The sequence below is a fragment of the Vicia villosa genome, linkage group LG6 (assembly GCF_029867415.1).
Source record: "Vicia villosa cultivar HV-30 ecotype Madison, WI linkage group LG6, Vvil1.0, whole genome shotgun sequence".
Classification (NCBI taxonomy): domain Eukaryota; kingdom Viridiplantae; phylum Streptophyta; class Magnoliopsida; order Fabales; family Fabaceae; genus Vicia; species Vicia villosa.
In genome coordinates this window covers 106,359,299-106,384,983 of record NC_081185.1, presented here as the reverse complement: position 1 = coordinate 106,384,983, position 25,685 = coordinate 106,359,299, and the positions used below count along the sequence as shown (strand labels likewise).

At 33.1% G+C, this 25,685-nt stretch overlaps 3 protein-coding genes across 4 annotated transcripts; all 3 read right to left on the bottom strand.

The window, feature by feature from the left end:
- Positions 1 to 1,345: 1,345 nt before the first annotated feature.
- Positions 1,346 to 5,571, bottom strand: LOC131609487 (pentatricopeptide repeat-containing protein At1g56690, mitochondrial-like). 2 transcript variants are annotated; one of them, XM_058881186.1, is made up of 3 exons: positions 3,118 to 5,571; positions 2,759 to 3,002; positions 1,346 to 2,412 (listed from the first exon to the last, which is right to left on the bottom strand). In XM_058881186.1, exon 1 carries the CDS (start codon positions 5,439 to 5,441, stop codon positions 3,285 to 3,287), a length of 2,157 nt encoding a protein of 718 aa, XP_058737169.1. In that variant the 5' UTR covers positions 5,442 to 5,571; the 3' UTR covers positions 1,346 to 2,412; positions 2,759 to 3,002; positions 3,118 to 3,284. The 2 variants fall into 2 exon arrangements, with proteins under 2 accessions (XP_058737169.1, XP_058737170.1); XM_058881187.1 differs by having other exon boundaries at positions 1,346 to 1,919.
- Positions 5,572 to 13,897: 8,326 nt separating this feature from the next.
- On the bottom strand, positions 13,898 to 16,704 carry LOC131612043 (caltractin-like). Its single transcript, XM_058883861.1, has 7 exons — positions 16,549 to 16,704; positions 16,199 to 16,322; positions 16,082 to 16,118; positions 15,964 to 15,991; positions 15,019 to 15,171; positions 14,837 to 14,939; positions 13,898 to 14,105 (listed from the first exon to the last, which is right to left on the bottom strand). The coding sequence occupies exons 1-7, from the start codon at positions 16,549 to 16,551 to the stop codon at positions 14,041 to 14,043; spliced, it is 513 nt and encodes a 170-aa protein (XP_058739844.1). The 5' UTR covers positions 16,552 to 16,704; the 3' UTR covers positions 13,898 to 14,040.
- A 1,388-nt stretch (positions 16,705 to 18,092) lies between these two features.
- LOC131609486 (probable LRR receptor-like serine/threonine-protein kinase At1g06840) lies at positions 18,093 to 24,279 on the bottom strand. The gene is made up of 21 exons (XM_058881185.1): positions 24,022 to 24,279; positions 23,740 to 23,844; positions 23,239 to 23,389; positions 23,067 to 23,138; positions 22,887 to 22,958; positions 22,636 to 22,779; positions 22,471 to 22,542; positions 22,283 to 22,354; positions 22,074 to 22,148; positions 21,881 to 21,949; positions 21,703 to 21,771; positions 21,535 to 21,603; positions 21,341 to 21,427; positions 21,179 to 21,247; positions 20,561 to 21,072; positions 20,304 to 20,465; positions 19,930 to 20,213; positions 19,765 to 19,816; positions 19,354 to 19,613; positions 19,132 to 19,266; positions 18,093 to 19,043 (listed from the first exon to the last, which is right to left on the bottom strand). The coding sequence occupies exons 2-21, from the start codon at positions 23,831 to 23,833 to the stop codon at positions 18,669 to 18,671; spliced, it is 2,895 nt and encodes a 964-aa protein (XP_058737168.1). The 5' UTR covers positions 23,834 to 23,844; positions 24,022 to 24,279; the 3' UTR covers positions 18,093 to 18,668.
- Between the last annotated feature and the right edge of the window lie 1,406 nt (positions 24,280 to 25,685).

Sequence of the window (25,685 nt, the reverse complement as noted above, 5' to 3'; positions counted from 1 at the left end):
ATTGTCAATAATAAATAGGAGTATAATATATTCTGATAATTATTTTGTATCTATATTCCTTATCAATATCATTGTAAAGGTGCACAACATAAATTTTTATGCATTTAATGCAAGCAATTTTACATATTTAAATCCGTTACAAAATCAAATGATACTTAATGACCATTATTACAAAATTAAACACTAATTAATAATCACTATTATTATGTTCTTTATTTCTCATTTTATATACAAATCTCTTTTTTTTTTATATTTTTTTTTATAGTATTTATTTATGATAGTGAGAAACACATCATTCATCATTCAATAATAGTTATTTCAAATTGATGTTATTTCTAAATCTAAATTAATACAATTATTGATAATTTTTTAATAAATAGAATAATATTCATAATGTTAAGAATTTTTGTTCTAGATATGATTGTAAATATATGAAAGTAAAAATGTTAAATATTTATATATGACGGTTGAATTTGATAATTTTTTCAAAATTAAAATAGTTAATACAAATTTTCTTAACAAAAACTCTTAACTTAACAAATCAATCATATGACAAAAATCATATACAATTGTATATAATTAATAAATAAAAATATGTTTCAGATTTGTAATAAATAATAAGAATATAAAATTGTAATATCCTAAACTAAATATATTTAAAATTAATGTATCAATTCAAACACGGAATAAATTTGTTGTTTCTATAATTATTTATATTACTAAATTTTTTAGTATTTATTTTTGGATATATTACCATAGTCTTATTGATCTAAATATTTTTACGGGTACCAGACATTTTTCTAAACATTTAATTATTATTTTTCACGAGCACCAGACATTTTTCTATACATTCAATTATTATTTTTTCACGAGTACCTGATTTTTTCTATACATTCAATTATTATTTTTTTACGGGTACCAGACATTTTCTATTAAAAAAATATACATTTAAAACAAATGCGAGTCCTATACCAGAACCCGTGCGAACGCACGAGTTTGTTACTAGTTATTAGTTGAAGAAACTATAAATGAAATATACATAGTTTGAGCAATGATTAGCTTGTTAAATCATTTTGTTCAAAATATTATTTTTTTCATCATTGCCAGGGTTTAAACCCGTGACCTCCAATAAAGTAGAATTATTATATTTAACATTTGAAAAAATAAAAATGAGTTTTTAAAAATGACATATAGGACTATGAGATGATGTGACACATATAGAATATATGTTTTAATATATATATATATATATATATATATATATATATATATATATATATATATATATATATATATATATATATATATATATATATGTCTAAATTGTAATCATCATTAGCCTTTATCTACTTTACTATCTTAACAAGCAACAATCTAATAATTATAATAATAGCAGCAAGTAAAGTAATTAACATGTTAGAAAAATATCAAATTCTAACACAGAATATTTGGATCAGTTAGGAACCGTTCCAATCACCAATCATAAAAGGGAATCTATAGAAAAGAACTTCCAGTTCCTGCAAGCATTGTAACAATATTTTTCTAGCTCTCCAATCACATCTAAGTGATCTAACCCCATTGATGATCTCCTTTGTGTGTTGCCATGGCAACAACTGACTATCTAAGTTATAAAACGGCTCAATGCAATTTGACTGACAGTAGTTAGCAACCACCTATTAGGCTGTCTACAACAGTCCACACTGATCAGCATTTTATGAATATCTGTCTCAATCTAAGTATTAAGCTGTAGCACACAGAAGATTGTTTTTCCCTTTCTTTCTATGGCAAGATAAATTTAACTGTGCTTAAAACGCATCTTAAGGCTATATCAAATTCTGTCATAAGACCATTTAAGTTGGAATAAAATCCTATCTTGTATCATCAGGATTTAGGAGTACTCAGCCACCTTTACGAAGCTTCTGAATAAAAAAACCAAAATGGGTTATATGATGCATTATATCCAATCCAAGTGAAAAATGCTTGTGCATGCTAGTTTATTTAAGTTTTGTAGAGTTTATGCCAAGCTAAATATTGATTATATACCAACACACCAATTTGTATCAAATAGCAGTATAAAATTGTGCCAAGCACATGCATATTTAAAATAATGAAACGCCTAACAAATTGTGTAGACTAATTATAAATAAAAATAGCTCAATCTAGATTCCAAATTTGGTAAAAAGTTAAGAATATAGAATCGCTGACAACTTTACAGTTAAAGTTAATCTCTAAACTTGATTCAGGCTCATGGCAACATCTGAGTGCTAAAGTTAACCTCTCAAATCCAGATGGGAGCAAACCACTCCGTTGTCTAATTTCTAAAATGGAAAATACCATGCCAAAATAAAAAGCCATTTTCATCTGATCTGACACTATTGCCCAATGAATGTAAATTGAAGTCTGGCCCAAGACCTACAAAAGACCAGCGGAGTTTAAGAAAAAAAAAATCCAGAAGCACTTTGCAGGCAATTGACACAATTTTCAGGAGTACTTTTACCCAAGAAAGCAGTCTTAACAATCTGGTCAATCTATTATCTAAGCATACCTTTGTAACAAAACAAAGGACGCATAAAAGTTTTAATGGAGCTTGAAATTATGCTTTCCTAGGGTGGAAATAAGAAGAGAAAACGACCAATTGAAGATAGGTAGATGGTACTATGGCTATCTTCATTATTAATCCTTGGAAATCTTTAAAATCTTAAGAGTCTAAACTATAAGAGATATGATGAGAAGTACACAGGTGCTATTAAGCATTTACCTTGTAATCAATATTCTTACTGTGATATAGGTTGCAACTTGCAACCCCATCAATAGCTCCAGGAACACAGCACCTGGTGTAAGGATTTTTGGGTCAGTACATCCCCATACTCGTTCATAACCTTCCTATTATCTCCCTGGACAGCTTTAATTTAGCAGTTAAAATTGCCAGTACTTAGTATCAACTTCCAGTTCTTTGGAAGTGAATGCTTCCATTCCATCTATTTCAATGCAAATATTGGAGGCTGCAAAAAGCATAAGCATTAGAACAGTTATTTGGACGACGATCGCAAATTATGCTGTCAGTGTCAAGATAATGTTCAAAAAAGTGGTACAACAGTACTTTATATTGTATGTTACCAGTGAGCAATTCGCAAGTGACTCAAATGTTTTAAGGAGCTTCTGTTTGATTGTTAAATACAGTTCTCAAGTGCATAGTTTCTGATCCCATTATGCTTAGGAATAAAGCAACCCTCTAATTCAACAAACTATTCAAGTCTGAGACTGAATGTGACTGTTATAAGAAACTACCAAAAGTCCTTGCAAGAACAGTGGCCATCTTTAAAATGGTGAAATCTATTGGCATCTCTTAAAATGATCTCCCTACCGGTGACTTTTGCGATCAATTTGATCGCAGAATGACAATCACCACAAACCCGCAAATTTTTCATAACTCTAATTGGCATCCCTTCAGGCACTTTTAGGAGTCCATATGCTACAGCTAGTTTTTCACTATGATAACCCAAGCTATGCGACTTCTCTTCCTCGTCCACGTCATGAAGCACAAAGCTGCCATCGGGACAATATCCAGCTTCCCTTAAAATTCCACCTAGCTTCTCCAACATTTTTGTGATAATAGGCTGCTCAGGGTGGCCCTTGCTGTCTCCCCCGGTGAACATATGCACCTTCTTCTCCACCTCAATCCAACTAAAGCCAGGAAATTTGACGACACTCCTGGCATTTATTTTTTTCCTAAGTACTTCAACATCCCTCCATCTTCCCCTAGATGCATACATATGCGAGAGCAAAACGTAAGGCCCGGCATTTTTGGGCTCTAGTTTCGCAAGTTTTTCTACTGCAATTTCAGCCAAATCGAGCTTCATATGGTTTCTGCAAGCACCTAATAATGCACCCCAAACAATAGCATCCGGTTCCATTGGCATTTTTTCTACCAATTCCTTTGCCTCATCTACTTGGCCTGCTCGGCCTAGCAAATCAACCATACAAGCATAGTGTTCGATTCCTGGCTCCACTTTATAAGTGCATTTCATTGCTTCGAAAATTTTGAACCCTTCCTTCACTTTGCCACTGTAGCTACAAGCTGAAAGAACTCCAATAAAGGTAACCTCGTCTGGCTGAACTCCAGACAAGCACATATCACGGAAAACAATCAGAGCGTCCTCTCCCAACCCATGCTGAGAATAACCCGTGATCATAGAATTCCACATGACAACGTCCTTAAATGGAAACCTATTAAAAATCCCTTTTGCTCTAACAAGATCACCACACTTAACATACATCGTAATCAAAACCGAAGCAATATATAAATCTTGATCAAATTCAGATCTAACTAACCGAGCATGAACTTGCCTGCCATGATCAAGGCTTGCTAAACTGGCACACACAGAAAGAATACTGATAAATGAAGGGAAATTCAACTCAACCCCTTCCCTTTGCATCCTAACAAACAAACCCAAAGCTTCCAACTCAAACCCTTTCCTCTCGCACACCTTAATCATAGCATTCCAAGTTCCCTCATCTCTCTCTTTCATTCCCTCAAACACCATCCTAGCTCTACTCACCTCCCCAGAAAGTCCAAACCGCGTGATCATCTCATTACAAACAACAACCCACTTCACCGGCATCGCTTCAAAAAGCTCGAGAGCCTCCTTCATCCTCCCACTCTGAGTATACCCCATAAGCATAGCCGTCCAAGACACCTCATTTCTCCCGGGCATCACTTCAAAAAGCTTCCTTGCAACATCAACCCTCCCATTCTTTGCATACCCAGAAACCATAGTAGTCCAAGTAAACACATTTCTCATCGGCGTTTCATCAAACAGCTCACGAGCTTCATCCAAACGTCCCAGCTGACAATACCCACTAATCATGTTAGTAACCGCCACAACATCCTTCACAGGCATCATATCAAACAGTTTCTTTGCATCCTCAAAACGAGATCTCTTCAACAACCCACCAATCATAACAGTCCAGGACACCACATTCTTATGTGGCATTTCCCAAAAGAGCCTTTCAGCTTCTTCCACCATACCCTCCTGAATGTAACCACGAACCATGGAAGTCCACGAAACAACATTTCGTTCAGGCATAACATCGAACACCTTCCTCGCTTCAGCGACCATTCCGTTTTTCACGTAACCCGAAATCATGCCGTTGAAGGAAACAGTGTTTCTTTGGGGCATTTGGTCGAACAGAAGGACGGCATCGCGAGGTTTGTGAGATTCGAAGTAGGCAGCTACCATGGCGTTCCAGGAAGTGATGGTCCTGTGTGGCAATGGCGTATTGTCGAACACCTTTCGAGCATTGTCTACATCACCTATGCGACCGTAATGTGAAATTGCGGAAGTGGTGCTGCAGAGTGATCTCACTTGCACCATGCAACAACGCAAAGTCGCGCGACCATGACCCATTTGTTTGTAATGCAATCTACGAGGACAAAACATATTATAAATTTTAGGACATATACAAATATTGCATTAAGTTATGTTCCTGTTAAACTCTTAGGTTGGTTTAGTGGCAAAGGCTTGCACTGAAATTTGAAAATGTACTCCTCACACAATGTCTCGTACTTGAATTCGGTTAGGTGTAAACAATTTTGTAATCAGCTCATGTCCATGTCTTTGACTTTAAACTACTTCTCTATAAATGGACTTTAAACTACTTACAGGAGCAGTGGAAATAGACTAGGTCGATAACAGAGACCTACAAAGTAATTTATATAGGCTCAAGTCTCAAGTTACACTTTTTTTTAAAATAGAAAATACATATGTTTTTTATATGTTTATTCAGTTAAAAAGGTTAGACTTCGGACCCTAAAAAAACATTTTAAATCTATCAGACCAGCCTATTTAAATAAATATGAATAATTTTTTATTATCATTATGTTATGGTTTGTATTTTAAATTAAAGTACATAAATAAAACTTGGTTATCTTGAACAATTTGTGAAAATAAGAAGAATACACCTGATAAACATTGTTTTCATAAGTTCTCTTAACAAATAGTCTCCTAGAATTTATGCTAATGGGTAACTTATAATAAGTCAATGCAAACAAATTTTTAGTCTCTTGATCTTTTAGTTAGTTAGTTTATTTAAATATTATTTTAATTGCTTATTTATATATGTCAAAAAAAATAGATTTTTATGTAGGCTAATCAGGCTTTCGAAAAGGCCAGACTTAGACTTCAGTTTTTTGATAGGTCAGACTTAGGCTTGGTAAAGCCTAACTCGGCCTAATCTATTGTCACCCCTAACTACTTCTCTCCAATTCATTAACCAAAATTTAAATAATATTAACAAAGTTTTTATGCATTTTTAATCAATTTTATTTTACTTTTAATTAGTTTCATATTTTTATTTATGAATAATCATAAATCATATTCCAAAGATGAGATGAGACCTAGACTATCTTAGGAGCCTTCAAATTCAAACAAATCCAAATAAAAAATCGCTAATCGGTTCAAAATTTATTGGATGTGTTTGGATGTCATTTTGTGAAAACCGCTCGGTTCGAATTGGATTTTGAATTACGTTTATATATATATATATATATATATATATATATATATATATATATATATATATATATATATATATATATATATATATATATATATATATATATATATATATATATATATATATACATGTATATATATATATATACATGTATATATATATATATATACATGTATATATATATATATATATATATATATATATATATATATATATATATATATTCCTTTATTAATATGATATGTTACATTAGTATTCGATGATAATTATTTTTTAATACTATTTAATAGTTTAGTTTAATCTATTTATTTTTATTATTTCAACCATAATCGTTCATTCTTATTTTGTATTATTAATTTTTAACATATTATATGTTATATATTATATCAAATTTATGATTTTTATAATATTAAAAAAATATAATTTGTAATTTGGATATTCAAAAAATCGATTCAAATTAAACTGTATTAAATTGGATCGGATTGGATTGAAATTTATCATCCAAAACCAAACCGGACCCCAAGTTAATTTATCTTTGGATCGGGTGAATTTTTGCCTCAAAATCGATCCAAATAGAACCGAAAACACTCTTAGGCTATCCCTTAGGCTATGTTTGCGAGTTTGGAGGAGAGGGGAAGTGAAGACTTCCGAAAACAAAATTTTAAAAAAAATATAGAAAAATATTTGAAAAAATGATTTTGTTTAGAATGATAAAAGAGTTATTATCATTACTAAATTTTTAATTTTCAGAATAGTATAACAACCTAAAAGATATTTCGAACATTTATATAAGTCATCCAAAATCCTCCAAAACCCTCATTCAAAACAAATTTTGAGTTTCTCCATTTTATGGAGTTTTTGGTGTTATTAATAAAATCAATTATTGGGGGTAAAATATTCCTAGAGACATGACACCAATTATAAGATGATATGTGTAGTCCATATGCAAACTCAAACTCAAATACGCAAACTATTTTAAACTCTAAGATAAATTTTACTACTTTTAAATTTAATTAATTATATTTTTTATTTTTAATTTTATGAATTTACATTTTAATTTTTTTTAGCACTGATTTTATTCAAAATTTTAATTTTGAGATATTGTTACAAACATCTTTCTTTTATAGTTTTTTTTTCTCGTTAGATATGTTAATTTCTTTTCACTGAATACTTTCTTCGTTTAACTTTTTTTTTCATTTTAGTTTATACTATGGTTAATTCAGTTTTGCTTTAAGAATATACCTGAAGAGGTATATGATGCAGTCGAGAACCCTAGGGAATAGCAATCGCTAAATCTAAAATAAAATATAGGATTGCAAGTGACAAACTTGACAAACAAAGCTAAAATCTATCAGAAAGAATAAAATTTTGAATTTTATTATAATAAAAGATAAACCAGATGGCCATATGCCAAATGTCTTTAAATACAGAAAACAAAGAAACTCTAATGGACTTCTAATCCAAATTTTAAATGAAATAGAAGAAAAAAAGGAAACCCTAATGGACTTTTAATCCAAAATAGAATTAAAATAGAAAATTGTGGAAAATATTAAAATGTTGTTTTTGCGCTTGAAACAAATTCGGATGGCTTAAAAAATCTTCCTACATCAGTCCCCTCCAACTCAGACAAACAAAGCTAAAATCTACCAGAAAGAATAAAATTTTGAATTTTATTATAATAAAAGATAAACCAGATGGCCATATGCCAAATGTCTTTAAATATAGAAAACAAAGAAACTCTAATGGACTTCTAATCCAAATTTTAAATGAAATAGAAGAAAAAAAGGAAACCCTAATGGACTTTTAATCCAAAATAGAATTAAAATAGAAAATTGTGGAAAATATTAAAATGTTGTTTTTGCGCTTGAAACAAATTCGAATGGCTTAAAAAATCTTCCTACACCAGTCCCCTCCAACTCTGAAGAACTAGACCCCGAGTTCTCTTCTTGGTAAAGAGTCTCGACTGCTTGATATTCATGAATGTCAGCAACATTAAAAGTATTGGATATATTCATAAATTTTGGGAGTGCTACCACATAAGCATTATCAACTAGAAACTTCTCCTTATTCAGAAATATCATCACATCGTCTTCCATATTGAAAGCTTTAACTTTCCGAAGTTGATCTCGCATAGGAGACAAATTGTTTGATAGTTCATATATGGTCAATTCCTTGAAATCCTTTAGGATCCCTAGCACTTTTTCTGAAATTATTATTTCCTCCTTTACAACAATCATCATCGTTTTACTCACCACTTAATAGAAAAATTCAAATTCTTATACAAACTCACCAAGCTCCTTTTCACTTTTGTGTTATCACCAAGAAACTAGACTTCTTTTCTCCTAGATTCTTATCAAAATGAAGAATAGGAGTCATTGCAATTTTATGTGTGCCCCATGTAAACATTATCACATTATCTCGCCCTTGATAAGTGATATCATTATCAAACTGTCAAGGCCTACCAAGTAAAATATGACAAACATCCATATCAAGAACATCAAAAAAATACCTCTTTTGTTGATGTTTTCCGATGGAGATAGGAACTCTACAGCCTAGTGTTACTCGAACTTGGGAGCCCTTGCCTACCCAACCAATAGTGTATGGCTTCTAATGGAATTATGTGGACAACTTCAAAAAATCTACCAAATTCTGTGACACTAGTTCTTCCATGATGCCATTATCCGTGATCAGATTACACACCTTGTTCTTGATGGAACAACGTGTTTTAAACAAATTCTTGCTATGTCCTTCATCTTTGGATGCTAATAAAATTTTCTGCAACACAAAATTTACCCCTCTTATAAGATTCCTCCCCTGCATATTCATCATTATCAACTACATGTTCGACTCTTTCCTCTTCCTCTTCTTTTTCTTCCGCAACAACAACAATTCTCCTTATTGGACTAACATTTGGTTTCTGCCATCTTTAATTACAAAGATAACACGTGTCTCCAGTGGGTTTAGCATATGGATTATTCTGCCTCTAGACTGATGCTTTATCCTGCTGGACAATGTTAGGGTTGCTAGTCCCCTTATTCTAAAGGTTGGAATCCATGGTTGCTGCACTCTTTTCCTTGTTGCCTACTGATTCAAAGTAATTATGGGGGGAATACCTAAAAGGTGAGAAATTTTGAGGGAATTTCTCCATCAATTCTACCTTTAAAGCTAGACTGGATGCCTCAGCTACATTTCGTACTGTCTACAAACTCATCTTCTCCTACCAGAATTCCTTTAGGTCATTGATGTATCGAGCAAATTTCTGGCTCTCTGATTCTCTCAATTCATTGCGCTTAGGAAAATGCAGGAACTCAATTGTGAATTCTATTGCATCTCTCTTTTCCCAAACACACTAAATATACATCTTATGAAGAATCTGCTCATAATCCTCCGGTAAAAGCTGCTCCAGCATCAATTATTTCATTCTTCGCCAAGATTTGACCGAACCTTTTCTTTGCCTCTTCCTCTGAACAATAAGTTTATCCCACCAGACAACGGCATTACTATTCAGCCTGATCGCCACCATATTAACTTGCTTGTTCTTAATGATGCCCATAACGTTGAAGAACCTTTCAACGTCGATCTTCCAATCCAGAAACTCCCTCATTCTCATTGTTCCATAGAACAATGGAATATCAGTCTTCACTCGATAGTCAAGGTTGTTCTATCGATTCCCACAATCAACCTCTTCCTCGTAGGATTCTTCTTCTTCAGAACTCGGATCTCCAGCATAGTTGTTTCCACCTTGTGGAACCCTAATATGTTCTTTTCCCATGTCTCTTTGGTGATTCCAGTTGTTGTTGGGGTTGTTCACCTAATTTTATAAAGTCACCATCTATTGAGTCAAAGCAAGTATGGTCGCGGTTAAAGTGGTGGTAATTCACTCAAGATCTGCTCTAGTCGCTAGTTGATCTGCCATTTTTGTCATGCTACGAAAAGAATAGGAGAAAATCTACTCTAATGTCAACTGAAGCAATCAGAAACGCTAGGAAATAGCAAGCCCTACACCTGGAACAAAACACAAGATTGCAAGCGACAAACATGCCAAATAAAAGCAGGAATCCATCAAAAAGAAGAAAACTAAATTTTATTATAATAAGAGATAATCCTAATGGCCACACCAAAGGTATTTAAATATAGAAAACAAATAAACTCTAATGGTCTTTTAAACCAAAACATAAATAAAATAGAAAAAAAACTAAGGGACTTTTAATCCAAAACAGAAATAAAATAGATAATTGCGGAAAATATTAAAACGTTATTTTTGGGCCTGAAACAAATTCAGATGGCTTAAATAGTCTTTTTACATTAGTTAGACAGACTATTTTAAGAATATACCTGAGGGGTATATCATAGACCCGGGTGGGCATATTAGTTTTGCTTTAGACAGTTTGTTTTAAGTTTGATTTGGGTAACTAGTGTGTCTATAAATATCACACCTCATTGAACTGAAAGATAACATAAATATACCAATAGTTATAATCTCTTTTCTCTCAATTACTCTCTAATTTTCTCTCAATTTATCATCATTTGTTAAGTAACCTATGATACAGGTTCCCCCACAAATTGGTATCAAGAACAGTGGTTCGATCCTCAATCTCCAGCCATGGTGAATGGAAGCACTACCTCCAACCATTTTCCAGGTAATCTATCCTTTTTTCAAGGGAGAAACTATGATAAATGATGTGCATAGATGAAAGTTGTATTCAGATTTTAAGATGCTCTTGAAATTGTTGATGATGGTTTCTCAACATTAGAGGAAAATTCTATTGAGGCATAAAGGGTTGCTCACCATGAAGTGATCGAGAAATTTGAGAAATGTTTTTTCTTGATCCATCAATGTGTGGTTTCTAATATCTTTAAGAAGATTATCGAGCAAGAAACGACCAAGGAGACTTGGGATACTCTCAAGAAGCTATATGGTGGAAATGAGAAGTTAAAGAAAGTGAAGTTGCAATCTTCGAGGAAGCAATATGGAAACTTTTAGATGAAAGATGATGAAACCATTGGTGAGTTCTTCTCAAAGATGGTGGCATTGACAAATCAGATGAAGTCATGTGAAGAAAAGACCTCTAAATTGTAGAAGGCAAAGAAGGTGTTGAGGGATCTTCCAGTAAAGTTTGATCATATTATGGTGGAAATTGAAGAATCTAAAGACTTTTTAGAGATGAAGCTTGAAGAATTGCAAGCATTTCTTGAGGTGCATGGTATGAGGATGAAGCAAAGAGATTCAGAAAAGGTATCTGAACAGGTATTTCAAGCAAAGTTCTTCAAGAAGATCAAAGAAAATTGCTCAAGATATAACAAAGTGAAAGCAAAATGGAAGAAGAAATTGAATGGTAATGCTCGTAAGGCTTCAAGAAGCCAATGTTAAACTAGCAAGAATGGTGCAAATTAAAATCAGAAAGTTAAGAAGAAGTTTGACATGAAGGAGGTCCAGTGTTATTGTTGTCAGAAGTTTGGTCATTATGCTCGAGACTGCTACTATAATGAGAACAATGATGAAGACAAGGGTGTGGCTTAATTTTCTCATGATGGTAGCATAATCTGAAGATGTTATCTTGATGGCTGCAACATATTTGGCTTCATAGAAAGCAAATGTATGGTACCTTAATACAAGTTACAGCAATCATATGACAGGAAATAAGAATTGGTTTTTCAAATTGGATTAATAAGTTAGAAGATCAATTTGTTTTGCAAACAACGACATGGTGACATCGGAAGGAAAGGGCAATATCATGGTGAGAAAGAATGATGGACATGAAGCTACCATCAGGGATGTCTTGTATGTTCCCTCAGTGGCAAGTAACTTGATCTGTTTGGGCCAATTACTTGACAAGAATTCCACAATGAATATGGAAGGAAGGGAACTCAAGGTATTTGATGAAATGTATATGCCAACTTTGAGATACCTTTGTCAACCAACAAGACGTTTGAGGTCATGATCAATATGCTTGATCATCAATGTCTTGCTTCAACCACAGCTAAAGATAAAAATTGGTTTTGGCATCAACGATTTGGTCATCCCAATTCTAGGAGTCTTAGCCTAATGCGTATGAAGAAGATGGTGTATGAACTTCTAATGATTGAAGTTCCAAAGCAGCTCTGTGAGGAATAGCCTGCACCAACTTAGCCTGCATAAACTCAAAAGTGAGAAGATCAAACAGAACTAGAGCTCCATCAGTCATGGTGAATGACTATGGGAGATTTCCTTATCAAACAATCAGGGAAAATTGTGAGATGATTGAAGAAGCAGTGATGGTTGAGTCAAAATCAAGTAATCATGTGAGATTCCTTGACGGACGAATGAAATTTTTGTTACAAGTCATGTCGTTTGACTTTAAGAACGTGGACGCCACGTACCAAAAGGATGACGAACAAGGTCTTCAAGAATCAAATTGGTAATGTGCTAGAAGTTTACATGGACGACATGATCATCAAATTCAAGGAGAATGAAGGACATACATCCCATTTAGAGGTCGTATTCGAGAAATTTAGAAGTAACGATCAAACCACACTTCATTCTTTTAACTTCTTCATTAATCATGTTATCTTTAACCATTGACATTGCTAGCTTTTCATTGGGAGTATAATTAGTAAGTGTGACATCAAGAACTTCTCAATTATTAGATAATGAAATGGGCAATAATAAAGCTTGCAATTCATCATCCATATTAATATTACTTGCCGTCAACTTATTCACAATATTTTAAAACATTCATATGCTCTGTCATTAAGTCATCATCCTTGTATTTTATATTAGCCAACTTTCGAATCTAATATGTTTTATTTTGCACATTCTTGCGCTCTTTTAATTTATTTTTCATTTTTCTCTGCATCACTATCGGCTTCAACATGTAAATATACTCTTTTAATGTACTATTCAACATTATAGTAACTATCTTTCGATTCATCTTCTTTCCTTCGATATCAAACTTATTACTTTATCTTTTTCCTCTTCAATAGAATTGTACAAGTCCTTTTTCCTCTTCAATAGAATCGTACAGTCTTTAATATATATATATAATATGTCTTTCTAAGAGTCTTTCAAAATGTTTAATTAGTAGAAGTGATTTTTCTCTAACTTAAATTCGCTACTGTTCCAGGATCAAAAAGCCTTCCCGTCAACAAGTTGGTTTCTATTAGCACAAATGTGCCAAACACAATCCAAATTTCAAACGCTCTAGACGGTGGTCATTATATTCTATTCAATCACCTTATTATGAGAATATATTGTCAAATAGCACTACATAAAATATTCTATTTAATTTTATATAGTGCTATTTAACAATATATTCTCATAATTTAATAAAAACTATTTAAGATTTTAAAACTATTAGAATATATTTGGGAGATACAGTTTGTGTACTAACAATAACACATCTAACATTTGATTCATATTTCATATTAAAACAAACAACATTCGATTCGTCATTCCTACAATATACACAATGGCGTGAGTACAACTTCATATAATTTATATTTATATATAATCAAGCCAAACAAAGGTACTATTGCAAGTATGACTTAGTGGCGGAAGCTTGTTCTGTTCATCATCATGAGGAACTCCTCTGGATCAACCTCTCGATCGTCTGCATATTGTAAAGCCATAAATGTTGTGTTAAAAATATCTCAGACATGAGAATAAAGTAGCAATACTAATGCAAAAAAAAATTCAACACATACAAATTTTGTTTACTAGCATCTGCATATTCGTACGATTTACAAATAGTATGTCAACTTAGTAGTATTTTATAGTTAAAAATCATCTTACTTCTATCAGGGGTTATACACGTGCCGCGTAAAAAAGAATATAAAATCAGATTCTGTTACTAAATCTCCCACTAAAAAGGAATGGAAAGTTTATATTGCTCCTTTGATATTTATATCTAACAAACTAGAATATAGTATAGCATGTTGAACTCCCCTTAAGAACTACGACACAAATGCAAACACCCCTTTTATTCATTTTTCATTAAATGTTGTATGTATATACAATTCTCTTAGTTTTTAAATTTTAGTCATTATATAAATTTCTTATCATTATTTTTCTTATGTCAGGATTGTAAGTGTCTGGAACCTACATGAATACTAAAACTGTAAAACATGATCAGTGTGTAGTTTACTTTCAATGCAGAGAATCACAGATTTAAAGTTAAGTATACTATTTTTATTCATATACAGACAACACTATGTTAGCATAACCTAAAACACGCATCACCACCCGGTTCACCATAGAATGAAATACAAATACGCTAAGTGAGATATAAAAGTTTTACTGAATGAGTAGAGCGTTAGCAAGGATATGACTGTGTTAACTTACTATTTTGGTCTGCATCCTCAACCATCTCTTGAATCTCTCTATCAGTAAAATTTTGACCTAGCTCCTTTGCAATGCGCTTGATGTCTGCTACAGATATCTTACCCTGCAATAACCATAAATATACAATGAGAATAAAGAATAAGCACTACAGTACCATGATGTATATCAGTGAAGATCTTCACATTTTTGTCTTGATCAATAATATGAAAAGCTTTCATGAGCTCCTCTTTAGTGTCCCTTTCTCCTATTTTGGCCGTCATCATGTGCTCAAACTCATCGTAGTCAATTGATCCACTCCCATCCTTATCCACATCTGCTATCATTTGCTCAATTTGCTGAAATGGCACAATGGATTATCTATTAGAGAAGGTTTTTTCTAAGTTAGCCTTGAAGAAATGTGTTAATTTACCCAACAACAAATAAAAATTAGGCACACGAATAAGTTAGCAAGTGAAGTAAAAATTAGTTAGTAAATTTACGGATGAAGCTAATTTTCAACGGTTATACAGTAAATTAGAGAGATGCATATAGAACTCTCTAATAAAGAATGACATCACCAAATCCTAACAATGTTGTACATAATCCATTACTATTCTACAATCCGTTTTCATTAACCATTGAATACCTATCTTTGAATAAGTAGAACACCAACCACAGCTAAATGTTACAACATTCAAAGACAATCAATCAATTTGGAAAATGACAAATAAATAATAAAAAAACAAAATTCTTCAAAAAATGCGTCAACAATGTCTAGCGATGGCAAAATGGGACCGGCTCGTAGGACATGCGAGTTTTATCTGCATTTTTCCGCAGAGCGAGTCAAAGTTTTATTCCCACATCCTCTAATATGTTAGCACCCACTCCGTTTTTTGCGGACTTTTGCAGGTGCGGACATTAATATAAAATTTTGTAATTTTTAGACTAAAAAAGTGAAATGCCCGCAGGCGAGACCCACTCCGCCCTTACTTTTTTGCAAGGTGGGCCAAAGTTTTAGGCTCATACCCTCAACTATATCTTCCCCGCTCCATTTTTTCGTGGCTTTTTGCGGGACGGGCCTAAATGGGGAGGTCATGCCCGTTTCCCACCCCTAACTATTACGGAATAGAGGGATAATTACATGATACCTCTTCTGTCATCTCAAATCCAAGGGCCCTGCAAAGACAAAATGTATGTTAAGAAAACAACATATCCAATTAACAAAAACGACAAACATTTTGACATTCTTATAAATAACAACAATACCTCATAGCAACATTGAGCTCCTTGGCATCAATAGTACCTAAACATCATCAATCAAAGTGTTAATCTTAAGTGAAAATAAAATAGTTGACTACAGAGTGATTTTGATGGTTACAAAACCTGATCCATCAGTGTCAAACAATTCAAAAGCTTCCTTAATCTCCTGTCTCTTCTGTGGCGTCAAATGATGTCGTCCTTTTTGTTTGGTGTTGAATCTCCTTGACTCCCCTCTGAGTATAGATGACTGATAAGGAAATTACACATCAAAACAGTGTCTAAGTTTCTGAAATCAATATCCACATTTGTTATTATATTTAATTTATTCATTTTTTTTTCAAATTATTATCGGTATCGATGTGTCAGTGTCGGTATTGTGTTTCTTAAAAGTGTTGATAGAGAGAATGTAGACATTTAAGGGAGAGAAGTGGTAGATTTATGAAATTGTTGAAGCGAAGGAATGGGGGTCGTACCATGGGGGTTTGAGTTAGGGCACCGATTCGATTGGAACAGTGAAGAATGGAGCCTTCGATTTACAGAAGCGCGATGAACAAGATGACTGAATTTGCGGTTTTGAAATTGGGAGAAACTAGTAGTTTTTTTTTTTTGGGAATAATTTATGAATTTAATTGATTGTAAATTTAAATATTTCATTTTTTTTTTGACATTTTAAATTTTTTTTATGATAACTATTAGTAATATAATAGTGTGTCCATAAATAACTATGGGCAAATTCTTTTATACTTTAAATTTTAACCATTCAAATTATAATATATATGACTACCAAGATACTTCATTTCAAAAGTGTTGGCAATGGCCTTATCAAATGTGACAAATTGCTCATCAATGGCCTTAATAAAATCCTTAACTATTTCATGATGCTCAATTGAACCACAAATACCAGCAGCAGATATCTTAATCTTTATGAACATAACATAGAGAAAGTTAGATCTCTTCCATTTTTCATATAGATCAGGTGCATCTGAAGTGTTGGTTTCAGTAATGTCTGTTGGTTCATTCTTCCTAATTGCATAATTAATGTCCATTCAGCCCAGATGAAAAAGAACTTTCTCCTTCCAGATCTTGTAATTGTCACCATTTAACTCGGGAATATCACATTTAACTCGGGAATATCACACTTTAAATCAGAGAAGTAAATAAATTTATGTATTTTACCCACGGTTTTAAAAAAGGGTCCGCGACCGCGAAAACGGCCGCGACAAAACGGTTTTGGAAGATGCCAAAACCAATACGTTATCACCGTTTTCTATATTGAAGAACAAATTTATGGTTAATTCACACCGTGACGACCACAATACACCTGTACCGACCAAAATCGCGAAAACCTTTACGCGACCGTGACGCAACCGCGACCTTTTTTAAAACCGTCATTTTACCTATGCAAATCATACTTAAACTTATAAATCTAGTGACATTACACTTGCCCTGTAGACTGAAGTTTTATTCAATTAGATTCATATTATATATAACCTTATGATGAAAATGTTGGCGCTTCCAATTCAAATAAAGTCACACCAACTAGTGATCGTGAGGGTCTGATATGCTCTCCCTGCAAACCGATACACGTTGGGTTACTCGATTGTGTCTCAGTCTATCCGGATTTTTAGTCATTCTACCTATAATAAAACTAGAAAATCATATCAAAATCAAAATCCGAAGATACATCTTTGTAACACTAACTCAGAAAATTCTAAAAAAATTTGAATATGCATATTCCTAAAAAGTCACGATGGGGCAGGAAACGCAAAAAAAAAAAAACCAATGATGCCCTAAACACCAACAAATATGAATGCGTGTGTACACAAGTTACCTATTTAGAATGTAACTACAACCTAATACATCTTAAACAATCTATTTTACCTAATATACATGCAACACAACTATTAAAAAGAAAATGAGAAACTTACCGATTGAGTTTTATTGTGTGAAAACTTGAATGAAGTGAATGAAATGTCCTGAAATTGATTGTAATGAGGTAGAAGTAGTGTTTAAGCTTGAAAAATGGCCTACTTGATTCTTTCTCACAAGCTCTTTAAAGTGTTTTTGAAAGTGTATAAAAGGAAGAAGGAAGGTGGAAGATACTGGTGTAAGGTATATGAACTAAAACTCGTTCGAAGATGCATTTCCGTAAAATTCACTGAGTATAAAATACTTGAGTTTTGAAATAAGAGTTATTAGGGAGATGCACCTCCGGATTCACCCTAATATAAATACGAAGATGCACTAATATAAATGTCAGTGGTGGTATATATAGAGAATATTTTGATCTATCTTGAACTGTCTTTTAGCATAGCATGAACTTGGAAAATTTTATTTATTTTTTCTTTTGAAAAACAAATGGTAGTACAGTTAGAACCATGTCTTAATAATGTTCTTTTTCATCTTTTTGTCAGTAAACTTGTTTACATGTGTACAAAATTTACAAATCCTATGTAGAATGGAAACAATAACTATGCCCCTATTAAACTTTTGGTATTATCAAAAAAGTGCACACTTAATTTCGTATAACTATATTTCTCTCGTACTATACGCTGCAAATAAGTTGTTCATCCAAACATGCCCATGTAAGACCTCAACGAGGAACAATAGTAGGAACGAAACCACTGATAAGATCACTTCCGGACACATCTGCGGACATGTGCTGCTGGTCCTTTCTTGTCATAATGTTTCCTGATGTTGTTGCCGATGATGAAGATGAGGGCACAATTTTACCAGAATTATCTAAAGAAACATCTGATAAACAAATTTCACTCTCAGTTTCAGGTAACAAACCAATAATGTCTTCTAATTCTCTAACCACATCTAACATTGATGGTCTCTCATCTGGATGGTCATGACAGCAACTGAGGGCCAGAGCTAAGAACTTGTCTAAGCATTCAGATGGATACTCACCCATTCTGGTATCTATAATCGAATCCATCGTGCCATTTTGACAAGCCAGATTAACCTGATACAAAATTATGTACCATATTAGGTATAAGAGTATGTTTAAACATTAGTATTTCTTCAACTTAGTCTCTTAATTAAAAACGTACCTCGCGGACAATGTTTTTCCCTCGGGATATCGGATGCATGCCAGTCAAAAGTTCTAATAACACAATTCCTAGGCTGTATACATCGCTTTTATCAGTTAACTTATGAGTCATCATATATTCGGGATCCAGGTAACCCTGCATGAAAATAACATGTATATTCAACTTTACTTTTCATAGTACTAATTGGACACAAGAGATTTCACGCCGAATTATTAAAATTACCGGTGTTCCCTTCACAACTGTTGACACATATTTAGGTACAGTCCCCTCTTCATCGGAGTATGGTATAAGCCGTGACAATCCAAAATCAGCCACTTTGGCTGTAAACTTGGAGTCGAGAAGTATGTTACTCGCTTTAATATCTCTATGGTATATAGGAGGGTTAGCCTCTGTATGTAGATATAGTATTCCTTTGGCTGCACCCATTGCAATCCGTAATCTCATGCAAAAGCTAAGTCCTTTATTGAATTGTTTCTTTTTACCTGCCAGAGAATGATATTTATTAACTTATATATTCAATATGCATAATCTAGAACAAAAACTATTTAAAATCACGGTGATTTTATAATGTTATAGTTTTTTTCTTTTTTTCAAAGTGACTTATAATTTGGGACGGAGAAAGTAATTCCTTACCAGAAATCCATTCTCTCAGTGTGCCGTTGGGCATGAATTCATAAACCAGCATCTGAACCAAGAAAAAGAGTATATGAGATGATATTATAGTCAACTATCAAGCAAATATGGTGAAACTTATGATGATATACATAAGATAAGCGTAGCTATAGGTTATTTATTTACCTGCTCTCCTTCTTCGTCACAGTAGCCCATTAGGGAGACAAGATTTCGATGATGTAACCTCGATAAAAGTTCAATCTCAGTCAAGAACTCTTTTTGTCCTTGTAATGAATTTTCTCCCGCTCGCTTAACGGCAACAAACGTTTCATTAGATAAAACGCCCTTATAGACATTTCCGTAACCACCTTCACCAACTTTAGCCGAGATATCAAATCTGTTAGTGGCGTGAGTCAACTCTTTCAAAGTGAATGCTTTCACACCATCTATTTTGATATTTATATTAGAGGCTGCAAAAGGAAATAGCCATTCGAATAAATTTTACTTCTTCGAAGATTAATCAAATTGACATTATCAGAAGAAAGCGTTAAAATGCTTACACATGCGTTTCCTGGAAATCAAGTGCTTGTATTTCGAATTTCTTCTAAAAAATAAGAGCATGGCTATTGCAGTTATTGCTAAAACTGCAGCAATGGCTCCGATTATAGTAGCAACAATAATACCTGTTTTTCTCTTTCTGTTGCTCTCTGTGTTAATAATTACTATAACAATGAAATGAAAGTAATATTAGAGAAACTCAATAAGGTTAATAATAAGATAACCAAGAATAGTAAAATGCGGAGATTGAGAAACTTACTATTTGCGTAAGGTCCGAGAAGAGTGACATTCAGAAGTTCAAATGGTCCGAAAAAAACCGTGTGAGGAAATCTCCATGATGAAAAGATGCTAGCGATGCGCATGACATCACTTGTGTTGAATGTGTGAGACTGGGAATCGTTGAATGAAGGGAAAATTTTCAGATACATTCTGAGACGAGGCCCCTCTTCCCATTCATAAGAATCTATCGATAACTGATTGAAGTTTAAGTTTAAGGACTTGGTCATGTATGATTCGAAACTAGTTTTATAGGGAGGAAAGTAAGAAAAACTTGGGCTTTTAAGCCTATATCCGATTCTTAGAGGCGCTGCACAAAAACAAGGATCTGGCGGGGGTGAGGGTGCATATTCAAAGAAGTTATCTACGGGACAAGATTGAACGGGGCAGACAGCGGGTGACGTAAATTCTTCATCTACTTGACGCCCTTCGTTACCGCAATATTGACCAATTCTTTGTATGTTGGAATTCTTGCAAACGGGATTTCCAGAAAGCCTTTATGAAAAAATATAAGAAAAGAAATGATAAGATATTTATCTACCGAGAGAATCTGATAATATGGTTGCATGGAATATATTACTGAACATATAAGTTAGAGTACCTTAAGATAACGTTTTTCGGGGGATTCAGATCTCCGGAAACGTTAGAAAGTAAGTTGTTATGAAAATCACTGCGACAATAAGACAAACACACATAACTTATTTTAGAAACAAAAAATCAATGTTCCTTAAGGTTGATGTTGTAATTCAGATTCAGACGTTACATTATAAGTTTCGCCTTCCTGCTGAAGGATATGTTCAGCCATATGGTAGCAGGGAAGGAGCCAGACAGTAAATTGTTATGTAGTTGCCTGCGTTTGACAGTGAAAACAAAACATTAATCCAATAACCGAAGAATTGTAACAATCTAAAAGTCTCGGTAGATTTTAAGTGGAAACTTTGATGAGCATATTCTCACAATCTTTGAAGATAAGGATATATTCCGCCTCGAGGAATTGATCCATTGAGTTTATTATGGGACAGATCACTGTAACAGTAGAAAAATAGTATATAAATATTGTAATGAAGATAAGTTAAGGTTCAAAATAGATACAAAGTTTATAAATAAAATTGGCTATTTACATACACAGTTGTCATGTTGGTTGAAAGATTATTCGATGGTATACGTCCAGTAAACTGATTCCAGCTAAGATCCCTGAAACATGAACCGATCGCAAATGAGTTTGTAGACAAAACAGAAGAAAATGATTTCATTGTCGTTAGGCACAATATAAAGCTAAGCCACGAGATATACTTAAACATACAAATATTTAAGACTTGGTATTTTGTTTAAATTAGGAATAGCTCCTTGTAGACTGCAATTTCTCAGACTCCTGTAAAATCCAAGAGGAAACATTAGGCCATTAGCTCAAAAGTGTATGGACAAACAATAGTGAATGAATATTTGTAGCATCATATATTAAGCGGGAAAAAGGACATGTAGATAACAGTGCTTACAGTTTTACAAGCTTGGGTAAATTTTCATAGGTAGAAGGAATTCCATTCCCGCTGAAATTATTGTTATCGAGTTGCCTGTAAGGAAAACAAGAAAATATGATAATCGTAGACAATAGTTAAGTCCTTGTTGTCGTGTGGCCAAGCTAAATTACACTGACGAGTATATATACACGCATGCTACTAATCTAGACTATGAGAGCATAACGTACAGTATTTCCAAACTGTGTAACTTGGAGAATTCTGGTGGAAGATATCCCGATAAGTCATTGTTGTCCAAAAGCCTGTAAAGCGATGTTAACAAGCAGACAGTTAAAACTTGTAAGAAAAATATCAATTTGGAGATGCAACTCTAAAGTTTCAAATCATAAAGGAAACGTAAATCAGCTTCAATACTCACAAATGCATAAGATTGGATAGGTTTGAAAGTTTGGATGGAAGTTGACCAGTGAACGAGTTGTTGTTCATGTGACTTCAAAGACAGAAAACGAAGCAGAATAAGTACACGTAAGAAACCGAGCTTTATGTTCTGTTGATGATCAATTTGGTTTGGAGATCCACTTACAGGTGTCTAACGTTGACCAAATTCGCTAAGGATTCTGGCACAGAACCCGACAGTTGGTTTTCGTCTAGTTGGAGTCTATTCATATTCATAAGGTTGCCAAGCTCATCTGGTAAACTGCCAGATAATTTATTTCCATTCAAGAGCCTGCGTATAAAACATCTTCATTTAGCGCTTATGCTATAAGCTCTAATCATACAAAAACTTGACGAGGATCAATACTAATACTTCATTTTCTTCGGTAAGGTTCTTACAAGAGTTTCAATGATGTAATGTGTCCGATTTCTTTTGGTATTGTGCCAGTCAGATTGTTCCACATGAAATCCCTTCAGCGTAAAACAATGAAAATATTAGCCCGGTATAACAAATTATCGTTTATTCTTCTAATACATATTATTTTATTCAAAAATAATTTATAAAATACGAAAACTCACATTATGTTGAGATGCGAAAGCATACCAAGCTGCGGCGCTAGAGTTCCCGAGAGATTCATAGTCATCAGGTAGCTTTAGTAAAATTCAATAACAAAACAGTTCAGAAGTCTTTATAAAAAAAATTATTTGAGATTTGAAACAAAAAAGAAAAAGAGGGACGATAAATCCTTACAGCTCGCGGATATGGAAGTAACCATCATCACCCTTCTTATCAAAACACCAAACTCCAGTCCAGTGTCGTGCACACGGATCGCCCTTATTCCAATTCCTCAGTTTGCCCATTGGATCAACCAAACTATTTTTGATCTCTATCAGTGCTTTCACTACATATACATACCAAAATCAAAATCAATTGAAGATGCAAAAAGCTCCAAATTCTATCTTCAAGTCAGAATCCATTCCACTCGAGAACATTCTAACACGTCAAAATCAATTTTACACCTCCAGAATCAACTTTGCCTCCTTGAAAAACAAAAAACCAAACACGAAACATGTACTAGGAATTTTTTTGTCTCCGCAACTTCGGTTGAGCTGCATTTGACCATGTTTCTCAACAACTTTTCAACTTAAACTGTCAAATTTTAATCCTACCTCTCTTGTTTAGAGCCTAAACCCTAAAATCATAGAACAAAAAATTCAGAACATTACTATAATCTTTATAAACGAAATTCACCTTCTGAAGGATCTGTTTTTTGTGAGGTTGCCATGAAGATGATAAAACAAAATGAAAAAGACAAAACATATCCATGAACTCTTAGAGCACACATCCCAATACAACCTAGAAAACAACCAAAAACAAAACACATGAATAAAACAAAACATTGAATTGAAACATTAATGTTAAGATAACAATTTTCAGTTATATAAAGTTTATAAACATAAGTATTTATATCATACAGTTCTAATCAAAACACAATAAACTCAAAACAAAACAAAAAAATCACTAAAGTCTTACCTTAGAAGATATGTTATGATGAACGTTGTTGAAACTAAAGAGTTGCAATGAAAAATGCAAAGTCAAAAACAGAAAACCGTGAGGAACTTATTAGCTGCTATAAATGATTCTGTGGAACATGATTCACATACTATATGATAATTGATTAATGATAACATTGATAAACATATAATAAAATAATTGAACCCTCTTTTATTGACTTAAGAAAATGATCTATGAGATGGCATTTTCATGGTTGTTTGGTTGATCCACTTTATAAATTGTCAAACACGCCATAGTGGAAAAAATACGCTAATATTTGAGGCAGTCTTTTTGTCTTTTTATATTTTATTCTCTAAACAAACACCACCTACTTATGTTAATTAGCAAAACTTTACCTAAATACACATATATGCTTGCGTAGGTGTGTAAGATTTTTGCACAACAATATCTTTTTTGGATTCAAATCTACTTTAACTGGAATATTTGACTGATATTCTTTGTGTCAAATTTTACTAATCAAATGCAACTAATTATATTATTTTGTTAATAAACGTGTTAATGTTTTTTTAAGTAGTTTAGTTGAATTTAAAAAAAAAAAAAATGAAGATGCATAAATAGAATATTGCAGGTTACTTTTTTATTACATTATTATTGTAATTGTTTTCTATTATATATTATTTTTTATTTATATTTTTTTATATGCATGTACCATATGAAAACAATAAATAAATATTTAATTTTTGGATTAATACCATTTTATCACATGCCATATAGGCGAGTTCTGATTTACCTCTCTGTAATTTTTGTTGTTGTAAAATTAACTTTGTCATATGAAGATCTTGTTTCTTTAAACCTAGATAGAAAATGTCACACTTCAAATGCCTATCTATCATACTATGTGACATTATTTTTTATTTTTTCATTTTTTAAATACACCTGGGTAAACTTATGCCACGTCATTTAATGAAGTTGATTTAATGTGAAAAACATGACAAAGATAGGTTATATCGTCTTCTCCAATTCTCCAAATCGTCTTTTTCTTTGACCACAAGTTGTAGAGGTTGCATAGAATCCTCAAGCTACTCACGTTCGTCTTCTTCATTTCTTATGTTTTTTAGGATAATCGATGTTCCAAAACTCTAAACCCGTCATCTTCTTCCCGTAGTTTGGAATTAGGGCTTAAATTGGGCGGTAGCAGATATTCTTCAATTGGAAATTCTAATAGAAGAGAAATACCTAGACGTGGTTTCAATCTATCAATGAAGATGTGGGTTTCAAACATCCTGAAAAACCCTAAGAGAAAGTTATAGAGGTGCACAAATTTTGGAAAGGCACGTATTATTGGTTTGAAATAATTGATATTGAGTATTGTAAATCTCATTCCTCCCCAATTTCTTATTGTCTCAATTGTTTAATTTGTGGCAGAGTGATGTAACTCGTGACTTGTTCATCTGGGATGATGAAGTTGATAATCAGTTATTGAACTCTCAAAATAAGAAAATGTTCACAATTGCAGATATGGAGTGCAACAATTGTGAAGTTATACTTGGTTGTCTTAAAGAATTTGGGAAGGAGTTTGACAAAGAATATGGGAAAGAGTCAAGCTCAAAAAAGATTGAAAAAAATGAAGAAGTTGCTGCATATTGAAAGAAAGAATTTTTTTTGGTTAATGGTTGCCCTTA

What these genes read in the sequence shown, in the direction of transcription:
- LOC131609486 (XM_058881185.1), bottom strand. Translation starts at nt 23,833, where the DNA reads ATGTGTGCTCTAAGAGTTCATGGATATGTTTTGTCTTTTTCATTTTGT. An exon ending in AAAAACAGATCCTTCAGAAG is followed by an intron (nt 23,390 to 23,739) that starts GTGAATTTCGTT and finishes ATGTATATGTAG; the next exon opens with TGAAAGCACTGATAGAGATC. An exon ending in GTGACGAAGAAGGAGAGCAG is followed by an intron (nt 19,817 to 19,929) that starts GTAAATAAATAA and finishes TTCTTGGTTCAG; the next exon opens with ATGCTGGTTTATGAATTCAT.
- LOC131609487 (XM_058881186.1), bottom strand. Translation starts at nt 5,441, where the DNA reads ATGTTTTGTCCTCGTAGATTGCATTACAAACAAATGGGTCATGGTCGC.
- LOC131612043 (XM_058883861.1), bottom strand. An exon ending in GTTTGACACTGATGGATCAG is followed by an intron (nt 16,119 to 16,198) that starts GTTTTGTAACCA and finishes GATGATGTTTAG; the next exon opens with GTACTATTGATGCCAAGGAG. An exon ending in TGAGGATGCAGACCAAAATA is followed by an intron (nt 14,106 to 14,836) that starts GTAAGTTAACAC and finishes TACAATATGCAG; the next exon opens with ACGATCGAGAGGTTGATCCA.